The 14,853-nt window shown below is 38.3% G+C and overlaps 1 protein-coding gene across 2 annotated transcripts in view; it reads right to left on the minus strand.

Annotated features, from left to right (window-relative positions):
- Positions 1-14,853, minus strand: part of EPHA4 (EPH receptor A4) — a 157,410-nt gene that overhangs the window by 80,740 nt on the left and 61,817 nt on the right. For both annotated transcript variants that reach the window (XM_034955256.3, XM_034955258.2), the window contains exon 4: positions 2,513-2,668. In XM_034955256.3, coding sequence (XP_034811147.1) covers positions 2,513-2,668 — 156 coding nt within the window. The remainder of the gene's footprint in view (positions 1-2,512; positions 2,669-14,853) is intronic.

Raw genomic sequence — 14,853 nt, forward strand, 5'->3', positions numbered from 1 at the left:
AGGTTGGGACTGAAGAGTTCAAACAAAAGTGGCCACCCAGAGAAAGTTCTTAGTCTATGGAGGAACAGGAAAGAAAGAAAGCAAAAACAATCCTTGCCTATTTACAGTTTTTTTTTTTTTTTTTTTTCTAAGACAGGGTCTTTTTTTGTCACCCAGGCTGGAGTGCAGTGATGTGAATGCAGCTCACTGCAGCCTTGACCTCCCAGGCTCAAGTGATCCTCCTGCCTCAGCCTCCCAAGTAGCTGGGACCACAGGTGAAAGGCACCAGTCCTGGCTATTTTTTTTTCTTTTTTTTTTTTTTTTTTTTTTTGAGATGACAGAGTTTCCTCTGTCATCCAGGGTGGAGTCCAGTGGTGCAATCTCGGCTCACTGCAACCTCTGCCTTCCGGTTCAAGCAATTCTCTTGCTTCAGCCTCCTGAGCAGCTGGGATTACAGGCTTACACCACCACGCCTGTCTAATTTTTGTATTTTTAGTGGAGACGGAGTTTTGCTATGTTGCCCAGGCTGGTCTTGAACTCCTGACCTCAATAATCTGCCTGCCTCGGCCTCCCAAAGTGCTGGGATTATAGGCCTGAGCTACTGCATCTAACCTTTTTAACAGTTACATCTGAGACTGACCCTAGGATTCTCCCTAACTCTGAATGTTTATGCTTGACTTGGGAGAACCAGCAAGAGAATCTCCCAGATTCTCTATAATAGAATAATATAAAATAGAAATAATATAAAATATAAATATAATAATATAAAATAATAATAATATAAAATAGAAACTAGGTGAGTCTTCAGGTTGTACAACTCTGTCCAAGGTAGGGTGTGATCTTGAGCATGTTCCTTAACATCTCTGAGCTTGCAGTTACCTTTTCTACAAAATAAAGATTATACCTACCTAACAGATTTCTTATAAACCACGTATTAAGATTTTTTTCAAATACCTAATACCTTACCTGGGCATAATTATAAAATTGTCATCATCATCATTATTATCTCTCATTATGAAAGAAACTCTGGAGGTTACAGCAATTTAAATATAAAGTCAGAGAGACCTGGAGTCTCACTCCACTCATTTTAAAGATAGGACTTGATTGCCCGGTGGCCCAAAGTGCTCAAATACCCAAAAACCTTTTATTTGCAGGGTTGTTAGCTCCAGATTGGCCAAAATACCATTTATAGTAGTTAGGAAACAAAATAATAATAGTCATAATGATAACTAAAACTAATATATATATATATATATATATTTTTTTTTTTTTTTTTTTTTTTTTTTTTTTTGAGACAGAGTTTTGCTCTTGTCACCCAGGCTGGAATGTAATGGTGCGATCTTGCCTCACTGCAACCTCTGCCTCCTGGGTTCAAGTGATTCTCCAGCCTCAGCCTCCCAAGCAGCTGGGATTATAGGCACCACCCACCATGCCAGCTAATTTTTGTATTTTTAGTAGAGATGGGGTTTCACCATGTTGACCAGGCTAGTCTCGAACTCCTGACCTCAGGTGATCCATCCACCTCAGCCTCCCAAAGTGCTGGGATTACAGGCGTGAGCCACCGCTCCCGGCCAAAGCTAAAATATATGAAAGTGGCATCATCCTATGCGACGTACACAGCACATAAACAAAATGAGCTGTTTAATACCAACAACCATTAGGAGGCACTGTTATTAACTCCATTCTCCAGGTGAGAAAACAGACTGCAGAGACTCAACAGTCACCCAGCTACACAACAGGCTGGGAAACAAACTTAAAATCTGTGGAAGGTGTCTGACCTGAGCCATGAGGCTAGCCCTCCAAGCACAGATTCACCTAACGGAAATTCATGGGCCCAGTGCTCCCCATTCCGATCAAGGTCACAGCCATTGTAGGGTCTGTGAAGGCCCAAGTGTACATGAAAGGAATGGTAACACCTAGGAACACTGTCCATATAAAGTGTGAGAAAATATTTCTTCACTCCTGCTCTTCATACCAAGCTTCCCAGCCTCATCCATTCATTAACCCAGCATTTATTAAACGCAATCATTAAACAAGCATTTATTAGGATTTGGGCCTAAGTCTTATGAAGACAAAACTATGAGTAGAGAAGGAAGAGGTGTAATGACAACATAAGCAATGATCTCAGTGCACACTGAGCTGTCCTTTACAGACTGAAACCACATTCCCAAACCCTGCCGTCTACCTGTTTCTCCTGCCAGTTGTCAAGCTTCCCTGAGTCCTCAGTGCAATGGCAAAGCCACTAATAAATTCCAATCTCAGCTCTAATTACACTGTCAGACAACCTCTGAACACTCAATCTCTTCTCCACCAAGTAGTCTGTAGGCAGCTGTGCACACTGAAGGCAACCAGAAGCAGTGGGAAAGACCCTTTCTTTTTACAAGCATTTCCCCTGCTATGATTGAGAAAGGATGAATGTTTGATCTCAAGTGCCCCCTGCATGATTATCCCAGGAGAAGATCTGGCAGTGCCTTGCTAGGTGGTAATGAAAGCTGTTGGCATCAAAGGAATGAGAGACAAGCATACAACTTACGGGTGCAGGGCATAGAGGCAGCATCGTTGTCAGCTCTGAAAAAGCCTCGGTCACAGGTGCACGAGGTGGCTCCTTCCCAGACAGAGTAGCTGTGGGGTGGGCACTTGGCACAGGTGGCATCCGTGGAGAGAGCCTTGTAATATCCAATTTTGCAAGCTGCAGGGAAGAAGAAAAAAACAAACAAATATAAACCACTGCAAATAGAGCAAAGCAAAAATGCAAAGCCACCTCCTTGTTTCAGAAGAAGGGAGACATTCTTGCTAATCATTAGCGATCATGTGGCTTGAAATGAGGGTCATGCAACCAAAAGCATTCATTGAGTATAGTCGCTCTTTAAGGGCCATTAACATTCCTGGTCAGGTATCAAGAAGTCCAAAGGAAGAAATTTTCTTAAACCTGGCAGAATCAAGGAAAAGCACAGCAAAGTTTACCGAACGCCTTTCTATGTGCCAGATACCCTTTATACACATTATGCTGCTTAATTCTTACAGCACCCCTTTTCTACAGGCATTATCTCTACCTTAGAAGTGAGGAATTTCAGCTTTGAGCAGTTAATTGAGGGCACAAGACCATACATCTGCTAAGTGTCAGCACCCAGGTTGACCCCAAGTGTTCTGCCCTCAAAGCCTGTATGCTTAGTCACATGCTATGGAATTTCAGAGTGTAGCCTTTAGCCAACCAGTGGGAAGTGTATCCAAGTGCTAACAAAAAAACCGGGTGGTGATTATTTCCTAATTACAACTACAGAAAGAACCAAACCGAAAGATCAACAAAGGCAACCAAGTAAAAAAGACGAGTTTGTAAGGCACGGGTCACAGTTTCAGGGTGAAATAATAAAAACTATCAACTGGAGATTTTGGAATATAGTATGCTAAGATTTGTTTTTTGATCAGTGAATATTTTGTGTCTATTTTCAAGTTCATAAAACCCTCCTGTTTTTCCCTCTTTCCATTTTTCCAGCACCCTTCCCCTGCAACGCACACACCTCCCGAGAGCCTGGTGTAGAGAACACGGGCCATATAGTTTTTTATACACCTGACATCCTTTCCATGACTTCATCTTCATAAACATCACACTGACACTGTCATCATACTGACACTAAGGACCACTTTTAGTAGTGTGGAAAAACTCACTAATTCTGGGAAAACTCATAGTAAAAAATAATGACTACTTGCTCCCCACTCTTTTTTCTTCCCCCATGGCCTTTCATGATCGCCTCTCAAATCTGTCTCAACCCCAAATAAAAATTGACCAACACCATCAGCATTAAACCCACAGAGACAAGGCCATTAAGAGTAAAGTTATTTCATAACACCAGAGGTTCAAAGAAAATGTGCCAGTAACCCACAATCTTTCCAGCATGATTCACTCTCGTTTCTTTTCATTCATCATGTCCTTAGGACTTGTCTATACTATCAGAAACAGCAGTGGGGAGAAGGACCTATCAGCCATTTTCCATCAGCCTGGCAGCCAAAACGGAACAACCATGCAGTAACGCAGCAGATCTTACTGAAATGAGTACTAGAAAGAGATCCATGAAACTGCTTGATTCTCTCTGGAGATAGGGCCATCATCTCACTGTCACTCCTCATCCATCAAGCATCTGTATGGCTTCCAGCTGAAGTCTGTTCCACCCACTCGCATATCCTGTTGGCATTTTCTTAATCATACTCTTGTAATGGCAAGCGGAAAGGGAATTTAGCAGGGGCTCAGGAAGGCACACAGTTACTTCACTCTTACTAACTAAAGTTGCTTATGGAATTTCCTTTAACAAGCCAAAACTTTATGACGTGTGGAGCACCGACAATAAAAATGCTGGGAGATCAATCTCTCCCTTATTTGCTTTCGTCTTTCACTGGACCGGAGCATCTTAGAAAAACAAGTTGCTCCAATGACTGAGATTTATGTGTCTCAAGTTTATACACATTGCATAATTAGATAAGGTTCAACTTGCAAGGTGCTTTTTTGGTCATGCTTAAGATGGCCCTAGGGTTTTGATTAAAATCAGAAACCCTGACTTTAGCAGGAAGAAGGACTGGGGGTCAAGCCCGGCTTTCTCACATCAAACACAATGAGCCTCTGAACAGGAACACAAACCCACTGGGTCCCACCTGTCACTCAGTCAGTCGCAGTCGACAAAAGCAACTTGTGGCAACTCAGGACTGCAAAGAAGGCACAAAATGCTTTCATTTTTTTCACATCTGAATGTTTGCAGAAAACTGCATATTACTGATTCTCATGCACCCCTCAATTTCAACAAGCATCAAAAACGAAAAACTCACAGTGGGAGTGGAAGATCGACAAGGACAAGAAACTGTCCAGTGACTGATCATCACAAAGTCCAAATGGCATATTTGAAAAGCTATTCTGATAAGACTACTTCCAGCTAAAAAATTAAACTCATCTTTTGCAAAAATCAAAATGGAAAATGTTTCCTTCAATTTCATTAAATTTCTTACAGTGCAAAATCCTGTTTTATATATTATGTGAATTTAAGAAAAAAGTGCATTTGCAAGTTTACATTTTTTCCTATTTTTCCTCGAAGCTGGTATTAATATGTCACCAGGAATAAATATATGTGAATTCATTTGAGAAATACAGTTTTATACCAATTTGGAAAATTGAAGGCTGCTGTTCTTTAAACACACACTCTTTTCCTTTTGCTTTTATAAAACACAGGCAGAAAATACAAAATTGTCATTGTGCTATTCTCGGCAGCCTTGCTACCCTTAACACCTTCTTTTGTCTCCAACTACATTAAGACCATGTTATTAATATTTCAGGATTCTTAGAAAGGCTCTCTCAAAATATAGTAGTGGCTTTTCACGCACATTGCCATTTTGCTGCCTACATTTAAAATGACCTAGTAAATTGATGGTTTAGTACATTTCTTTGCTCTATGTGGTGCACAGCCTTCCAGCATTTGGTACATAAATGTGTAAGTACATTCTGCATTTATTCACTACTTACTAGCATCTTAAAACTTTCACTATCTCTTTTATTCTAAACAAAACCCCTATGAAAGATGTACTTGGCATAACAAGCATTGACTGTTAGTATTTTTTATCCTTCTATTTTAGGTGAGAACTGCTACGCTGTATTTTTGAATACTAATGACTTTGTGAGCAAGAAACTACTTCCTCCTGCCCTATTTCCACTGAAGTTTCACTAGTTAATGAACCATCTGAATGGGTGTCTTACTTGATCTTCTAGATATGCCATGGAGAAAAGATTAGTTCACATGTATGATGCAAACTTTGCGTTCAATTCCTTTAGCTTTGCTTTAATTATCTCTTTCTGCTGGCTTTGAATAAAAAAAGATGGAGGAGGAGAAGGAGGAGGAGGAAAAGGAGGAGGAGGAAAAAGAAGAACCAACTCTTCTTTCATTGGCTCACCCACTACCATAACAAAGTCGAATTTTAAGATAGTCTTGGTAACGTAGTATCTTCTGGATTTTTGATGCATTGATGTGTGTATGTGACAGTATAATGCCCAATTTAATGAGCTGATTACACCTACTATTTGAAAATTTTATATATATATATATATGTATATATATATATATGGCTATGTCATTTTTCTGCTTTTTAAGAAATGTAGAATAATTGATAGTATCTGATTGTCTTTATAGTTCATTTTAAAACTAAATTAGTGCCTAAGAGTAGCTAATAATAGCAATTGTGAAAATAAATATCAAGTATTCATTGAGTATTCATTGTTTTTATGCTCATTGATCATTTAATTGTCACAATAATTCTGTGAGCTTGAGGCATTATCACTGTTCCCATTTTGCAGATGAAGAAACAGGGTTTTCAGTAACTTGTCCAGGGTCATACAGTTAAGTGGTAAGGCCAAGCATTTAACTCCAGTGCTTATGTTTTTTTAAAAGTTTTTAGTGAAAAAGGTTAAGTTACCTAGAGTTAGGTCTGACCTTCAGCAAAAATATGACTTGGGTATAATGGAGGGGTAAGGATCTGGGCTGGTCCCAACTTCTATTTGTTCCCCCAGCCCATCCTCTTGCTGCCTTTATCAGCCACAAAGGCAGCCATACTTTGCTCTCTGTGACCCACTTTCCAGTTCAAGGCCCCTCAGAGCTACACTGTCCATTAAAATAACTGCTCACCCCATGTGGTTACTGAGCACTTGAGATGTGGCCGGTCAATGAATACTGGCTGTGAGTATAAAATATACACCAGATACCAAACACTTAGTATCCCAAAAGTAAAACATCACTAATAATTTTTATATGGATTACATGTTGAAAGCAATAATGTTTTGAATGTATACTCAAATTATTAAATTTAATTTCACCTTTAAAATTTATTTATTTTTTAATTTTTTTTGAGACAGAGTTTTGCTCTTGTTGCCCAGGTTGGAGTGCAATGGTGTGGCCTCAGCTCACTGCAACCTCCGCCTCCTGGGTTCAAGCGATTCCCCTGCCTCAACCTCCTGAGTAGCTGGGATTACAGGTGCCTGCCACTACGCCCGGCTAATTTTTATATTTTTAGTAGAGATGGAGATTCACCATGTTAGTCAGGCTGGTTTTGAACTCCTGACCTCGTGATCCGCCCGCCTCAGCCTCCCAAAGTGCCAGGATTACAGGAATGAGCCGTCACACCTGGGCTAAAATTTATTTTTCAATGTGGCTACTGAAACACTTAAAATTATCTATGTGGCTTGCATTGTATCTCTATCAGACAATGCTGCTCTAGAAGCTAGAGTATTAAGTATTGCGTGTGTGCTGCCGTGTGCACACACATGCTACTCTTGCAAACGCAGGGTGCTGAAAGTGAAGGAGGATGTATCACAATCCCCCAAGGACCTATTTTCAAAATTTACCCTGAACCTACTTAGAAGAATCTGATACACTTCCTGAAGAACTGCTCTCAACCAGCTAGGTAATTTTAAAAACCTAATTTGGGCTAAAGTACTAACAAATGGACATTCATGGGGGGTTAAAAATTACCTTCCCAGGTAACAAATTTGCACCTTAATATAGAGTCGCTTGAAGGTCTAGAAATTCCAACACTGATTCTAAGGAGAATCTGAACCCTTTATGCACGCTGGTCTCCATACGATATTTGGCAAAGAGAGGCCCATAGGTCTCTCCAACCCTATCTTGTGGGCATGATACTAGGCACACATGACCAAAAAGTTTCCATGGGAACTCTGCCATTTGTGCACTGGATACATAATATATCCAGTATGCTTAGGAATCTATGTTAGAAATATCAAAGTCTCTTAATGGCCATTATTAAATTAGTTCTTCAATAAATTTTTCATTTGTTAAACTATTTCTTATGTTAATAATATAAGAAAAAATGATGGGAAAGAAAAAATATCTGTCAAAAAGCATTACAGCTTTTGAAGTTTTTGTGAATATGTGCAAGCCCCAGCCATCTTTGGGGAAGGTGTGAACATTAACCAATTAATTCCCCACAGTACAGATGGAATATTAAGGCACAAAGGTTAAGGGTTTGCCCAAGGCAGGGTGGATTTTCTAACACAGACAATATGGCTTAAACTAATATGCTATAGATCTCTGCTTTTTCTTTTCAAACATGCAGGGTGAAGATGGACAATTGGAACTGTTATTGGACCCATCTGACTCTCTTCCATTCATGAACAGCCAAACGCTGGCAAATCCATATTGTCCAAATCACCTGCATTCTACAAGTGGTTTGACTGCTATCTGTTGAGCATAGTTAAAAATTAGATTGTTGAAGGGACCTTCAAAATCATCTCATCCAGGAATGGGCAAACATTTCTATAAAGAGCCAGAGGCCAAGAGGAAGACCAAGGATATGATGAAGGTATTTATGTAATAAGATAGAAAACAAATTTTTACAATATTTTTTAGTGATAGAATTCAAAATATAATAGTAAATCATTAAGTACTTTTTTGCAATATAGAGTTATTAGTGAGGAGAATGGAATTCTTTGTTGGAGAGAGAACATTTCACTTAATTTGGTTTCAAAGAAAATGTTCATTATTACCAATTCAATTCCAAATGTCATCTATTAAAAAACATTCTTAGCTGTCAGATCATATAAAAACTGGTGGCAGGCCAGATTTTGCCCATGGGTCATACTTTGCCAACCAGTGATCTTGTAGGACATGTTCATTTTTGAGATGAATAACTTGTCCACGGGTCCTTTCTGGAGCATACTAGGATTGAGCCTCTACTCCATGGTTCATCTGTTACTCTGCAATGCCTCCCCAAGTTTTGAATGACAAAGCGTAATAAAGTGCATGTTCTTGTCATCGCTGCAAATGAGTAAACTTTTCATCAACTGTCTTACTGGAAAAGCTGATTTTACTCAGCATCATTATAAGTAAAACCACTTTTCAATTGATTTTCTTTTTTTGATTAAATGGTATGGCCTGATTTGGAAGCTATTCCTATACCATTGTGGGGACAATTTCTTTGAGTCAGTTCAAATTTCTGCAATTATATATTATGATTAATTTTACATTTACATTGTTTTAGGGTTTTTCTTTCCTGAGGATCCTGGGCTTAAACTGTTTTCGTCTATGAAATGAAAGAATGATACTGATTTTTTTTTAAATTTCTGAGCCACTAAGTTCATGAAACAACTACAATAGCAATTGAAATGCTTTGTGTTGATGACTGATGTAGAGAAATAATGCCTTAATCTTTTGCCTGTGAAAAGGGTTTACTCTCAATCCCAAGACTGAGGTAAAGACAGAGACAACAGAAAGTGTTCAAGAGCTTTGAAAGATGTAACAGGTCTCTCAGGTGCGGCCTAAGCTCTAGTCTGGACATTAGCTAACTAAAAAAAAGTTTTTAAACTGGAGATTACCTGAATCCAAATTCAGCAAGAATACCAAACTTCTCATCTCAGAAGCTTCTAATCTTGGAAGATCAGTAGTTTCTAATCTTTCTTCTCAGAGTCTAGCATGTATCAGAATGACCTTAACAAAGGACTTGTTAAAAGACCAATTGCTGGTCCTCACTCCTAGTTTATGATGGTCTGGTGAGTCCTGAGAATTTGCATTTCTTATATACTCCCAGGCAAAATGTGTCCCTGGACCCGATGACAACATTGCTGGCCCAGGGACATGTTTTGAGAACCACTGCTTAACTGTAAATAGACCCGTGTCTAAGTAAACACTTAACAATGCAGTTCATCTTAAATAGGTTCAAACCACCTCATCCTTTCTCTAATACCCAAATGCTAAAGGGACAAATCATTATCAGGAGAAGAATAATTGGTTTTGGAATTCATTTTGGAGTGGGGAGAGGACATGCCAGAAATCTGACATGTTTGAGGCTGGGCGTGGTGGCTCACGCCTGTAATCCCAGCACTTTGGGAGGTCAAGGCAGACTGATCACCTGAGGTCAGAAGCTTGAGACCAGCCTGTCCAACATGGTGAACCCTGTCTCTACTGAAAAATACAAAAATTAGCCAGGCGGCATTGTGCATGCCTGTAGTTCCAGCTATTCTGGAGGCTGAGGCAGGAGAATCACTTGAACCCGGGAGACTGAGGTTGCAGGGAGCCAAGATCATGCCACTGCACTCCAGCCTGGGCAACAGAGTGAGACTCTGTCTCAAAACAGGAAAAAAAAAAAAAAAAAAAAGAGTAAGAAAGAAAAGAAATCTGACATGTTTGAAATATAAAATTTAAATTATTTCTCAAACCAGTATGAATGTGCCCTGTATTGCCCCCCAAATTATGGGACAGAGCCTGGAGTGAAATATCCTTATAGAAATGGGTTGCTGCCAAAGAGAAAGGAAAAGAGATGAAGCTCTCACACAGAACTCTGTTATGCTAAAAATTACACCATGAAATTCAAAGGAAACTTACCAAACTAATACTGTCTCAAGTAAGTAGTTATCCTCTCACATCAATATTGTGAACTGATCATTGTTGTTTTTTGATACTGTGTTTCACAAGTATTAAATAACACAGTTAATTCTTACTTATTTTATTTCAAGTATTTGTTTATTTGATACTCTTCTGTTTTCTGGATAGTAAAATCAGAATAGTACAACCTGATTGTTGTTAAAAATTACTAAATAATTAAGGCTGGGCCCAGTGGCTCACACCTGCAATCCCAGCACTTTGGGAGGCCTAGGTGGACGGATTACCTTAGGTCAGGAGTTTGAGACCAGCCTGACCAACGTGGAGAAACCCTGTCTTTACTAAAAATACAAAATTAGCCAGGCGTGGTGGCGCCTGCCTGTAATCCCAGCTATTCAGGAGGCTGAGGTAGGAGAATCACTTGAACCCGGGAGGCGGAGTTTGCAGTGAGCCGAGATCATGCCATTGCACTCCAGCCTGGGCAACAAGAGCAAAACTCTGCCTCAAAAAACCACAACAACAACAATTACTAAAAACTTAAACTTAGTTATTTAGAGATTTTTTGTGCACTCTGAGGAGACTAAACTCCAAAACATGATTGCATCACCAGAAATTCAAGTTTATTTCATTCATACAAAGTTCTACTTTCTCTAGTAAACCTCTGAGAATTCAGAAAAGATGTACTGAGTTGCTTGGCTCTGACCTAATCCTGGTCTTTGGTTGCTTTAGAATATTATTTTAAAATGGCTGTAGGGGAGATAGTAGATATGTAAATGTTGAAATAAAATTGAAATATTTAATTTTGGTTAACTTAATCAAGTTTATAAAGGATTATACCAGACATCCATTTAGAAAGGTTAAAATATTTAGGACAGAGATGTTTCACAGACAACAACAGCAAAAATGTAAGTAAAGAATGACAAAAGCAAAAAATAAACTACAAACAAATCAAAGGTGATTTTCTGTCTGACATTCATATTCACTGTCTGGTGGTCTCTTTTTGCCCTGCAGAATAATTGATAGCAAGGGCATTGGGAGACATAACGGGAAAGGCCTGAACTTGGTTTTTAGCTCTGCCCCTTATTAGATGTGTGAACTTGAACAAACTATGTAACTACTCTGAACTTCAATTTTTTCATCTGTAGGGCTGAAATGATGATGAAATGAGATAATACACAGGAGGATAAAAGACAGTGTGTTCTGTGTATAAGCTACTCACTAAGAGTAACTCATTATTCCTATAGCACAGTGCATGGCTGCAAGAGGGGAAGATGGAAATGACCAATGGATTTTCAGAAAACTTCAAGTTTTTTGTTTTGTTTTAAAATAAGATTGGATATAATTTCTAAAACACTATGGGATAACTTCTCCATTATTGTTTTTACTTCTTCTGTTATTAACATAGGGTAGAAAACCCAAGATTGAAGTCTAACTCATAGCATCTGCAGTTTAGTAACTATAGACAAGATTGGAAGTATGTAAAAATTTATTTGTATTTAGACAATTTAAACACATTCCTAAAGTTAAATAAATTATTGTATTGGCTTTGGAGGTTTCTTCCTTCAACCAATAGTTTCTAATTAAGATCATCTCCTCTGGCAAGACACAGTTCTATCCTATTTTCTACGTTCCATCTCCTCCCATTTTTCCCCTCTTACCTTGGAGGTAGTTTTCAGAAAAACAGACAACGAAAAAAAGTGACAGAAAAAAACTATGCTGAAAATCGATTTGCTCTTTCAAGAACAGAATGCAGTATAATCCCATAAATAGGTGAGTAATTCTAAAATGTCAGATGAAGATGGTTTTCACAAAAGATTCACTAAATCTTCCAGAAGAAACTTTACATAAAGCCTGCTAAATCTAAATTAACTCTATAAAAAATATTAAACACAAACAAAAAGATTGCAGTGGGGGAGATAACTTATTATTTTCCCTTCTTGCCTTTAGAACAGATCATCTGATTATTTGAGGAGCTATTTCTCTTTGGTGAGTTTGGAAGGAGTAAGCTTAAACAGTAAAAGTTCCAAAGTAAGTAAACTAAACACATTCAACTAAACTCTCTAATTTACTTCTCTGAAGAGTAACTTCCACTGTCATAAACTCTACTTAAAAACAGCTCTGCTTCATATATGTATAAAGGGAATGGGAATAAAGGTTGCTAGCTCCAATCTCTAGTTGATAATCCTGGGGTTCTCTCTCAACAGGGCTCCATACAAAAGCAATGAGGCCACCAAATTTCCATGGAAGTAACTGGTAAGACAAGTGATAGGCTTCTGTATTTTTGGAAGAAAACATAATGCATTCTGTTTTAAAGTGTAGATGTTGCTACCAGGTTTGATAAAAATACTCTTAGAAACTTTTACTTAGTTTGATCATTGCAGTTTTCCCTGTTAAAGTGAACTAAAAACGGCCTCAGAACGACTCTGTACTTCTATATTTGAGTCCTTGTGGGTGAACTGTAACCTAACTTAGTAGGTAGACAAAATTGACAATCTAATTTAGGAGTATGCACCTATAACAATGGCTGAGTCTTGGCCAATCCCGGCAGCCATGCTTCAACCTCTCATACACTGCTAACTGTTCAAACTGTGTTCAAATAAGGCAAACACCAACCTGTAACCAATCCAGCTGTTTCTGTACCTCACTTCCGATTTCTGTATGTCACTTCCCTTTTTTGTCTATAAATCTTCTTCCACCACATGTCTGCGGGAGTCTGTCTGAATCTGCTGTGATTCTGGGGGCTGCCAATTCACATATCATTCATTGCTCAATTAAGCTCCTTTAAATTTAATTTGGCTGAAGTTGCTAATAGGAATTTTTGATCAATCACAATAGAGCATTGTTAGAAACAAACAAATATGTTATTTCAATTTGATAAGAGATGACAATTTAAAAATAGAAGGCAGTACAGCAACCTATAATCACAATAATTCCTTTTTAAAAAAACATGTTATTTCCTTAAAGATCCCTTATTCTTACTCTAACCTTTGTTCTAATTCTTCCATTAGAGCACTGAAAATTTGCTATCTGAAAAACAAAATATGGTTTTCAATATTGCCTTATAAAACAGCTGAAGGAAACAAACTAATACCTAGGGCTCTACAAATTTTTAAGGCATTTTCCTTTTTTTCCCCTCATGCCTGAAATAGAAATGATTATGACTTTAGTAAATTTTGAGATTAAAGAAATATTAATTTGATTTTCAATAAATTAATCCTATTGGAGATATAAATTCAAGTAGATTAAGCAGAACTTAATTGAATGACTCTATAATAAAATTTTTAAGTCACAAAAGCTAAGTAAACTTGTTTGCCTAATATGCTGAAGTTTATATTAGGAACAGAAACAAATGGATGCTAAAAATTAAAATGACCACCATGTAAGAAAAAATCAAGAAAAGTGTATATTTTAGATGAACTAAATGCAGAAAGTAATCATATTTTGTAAGAAAACCCCTGCCATTAATTTGAATTAAAATTACTGAAAATATCTGAAAATACTTTTGAAAGATTTAAATAAGTGCTGCCATATAAACTATCAATCCTCACCACCGCTAGCACATCACAGCCATGAAATGCAAATCAGGAGACACTAACACCTAACTTGATTGCCCAGGTCATTTCACAGAGGATCAAGCTTTTTGATGAGTTGCTATTGTTTTCTTCACCCTTTGGTATTTGGGGTACATAAAGATGAGTGGCTCATTATACATCCCCTGATTACAGATAACAGGTCAGGGCACTGAATAAAGGAAGCAGCTGTTCTTTTCTTCTTCCTCTCCTCACACTAGCCCGTCTGAATTTAAAACATGGGTCTATGCAGATTAGCATCATTATGTAGAAATTTCATCCCTTATTAGGTATGTGCATTTATTCATTCATTGGGCCATTTATGTTTTAGCAAACATTTATTAAGCCTTTACATAATAACAGTAATGGCAATAATGAGAGCAACTATTTATTGAGCACATACTAAGAGCTAAAAGGCTGGGAATATGAGGCTGTTCCCTTCAGGAAGGAAGCAGACCACTGCTTCCTCTCACATTTTAAGGAGTGATCTCTGGCAGAGGTGCTTTGAGACTTTCCTGGGGACCTCACCCATGCACCTAACCCAGGCTATCTGCTTGCAGAGGTAATGGAATAGAAAAACCACCTGAAAGAAAAGGTGCTCCCTGAGTATCACCTGGAGAAAAAGAGTTTAACCAGGAAGCTGGCTTCACCCAGAAGAAGCTAAAATAATAGTGACTGCTAGCCTGGAACAAAACACTGAGGTGGGTACTGTGGGTATCACCCAAACTAATTTAGACAAGAATCCTCTTTTGAGGGAGAGCACAGTCCAATAGGAGACATAAGTGATTCTGTCATTAACTTTATGCATATCTTACACTTGCTCAGCTCCTCCATTTATTTAAAAGTAAAGGCACTACAGAGGCCTGGGAACGAATGAAATATGTTCTGAAGCCAGGGCCAGACCAAGAGAAACACATGTTAAATAATTATTTGATTAAGTCCAG

This window comes from Pan paniscus, chromosome 13 (genome assembly GCF_029289425.2).
Source record: "Pan paniscus chromosome 13, NHGRI_mPanPan1-v2.0_pri, whole genome shotgun sequence".
NCBI lineage: Eukaryota > Metazoa > Chordata > Mammalia > Primates > Hominidae > Pan > Pan paniscus.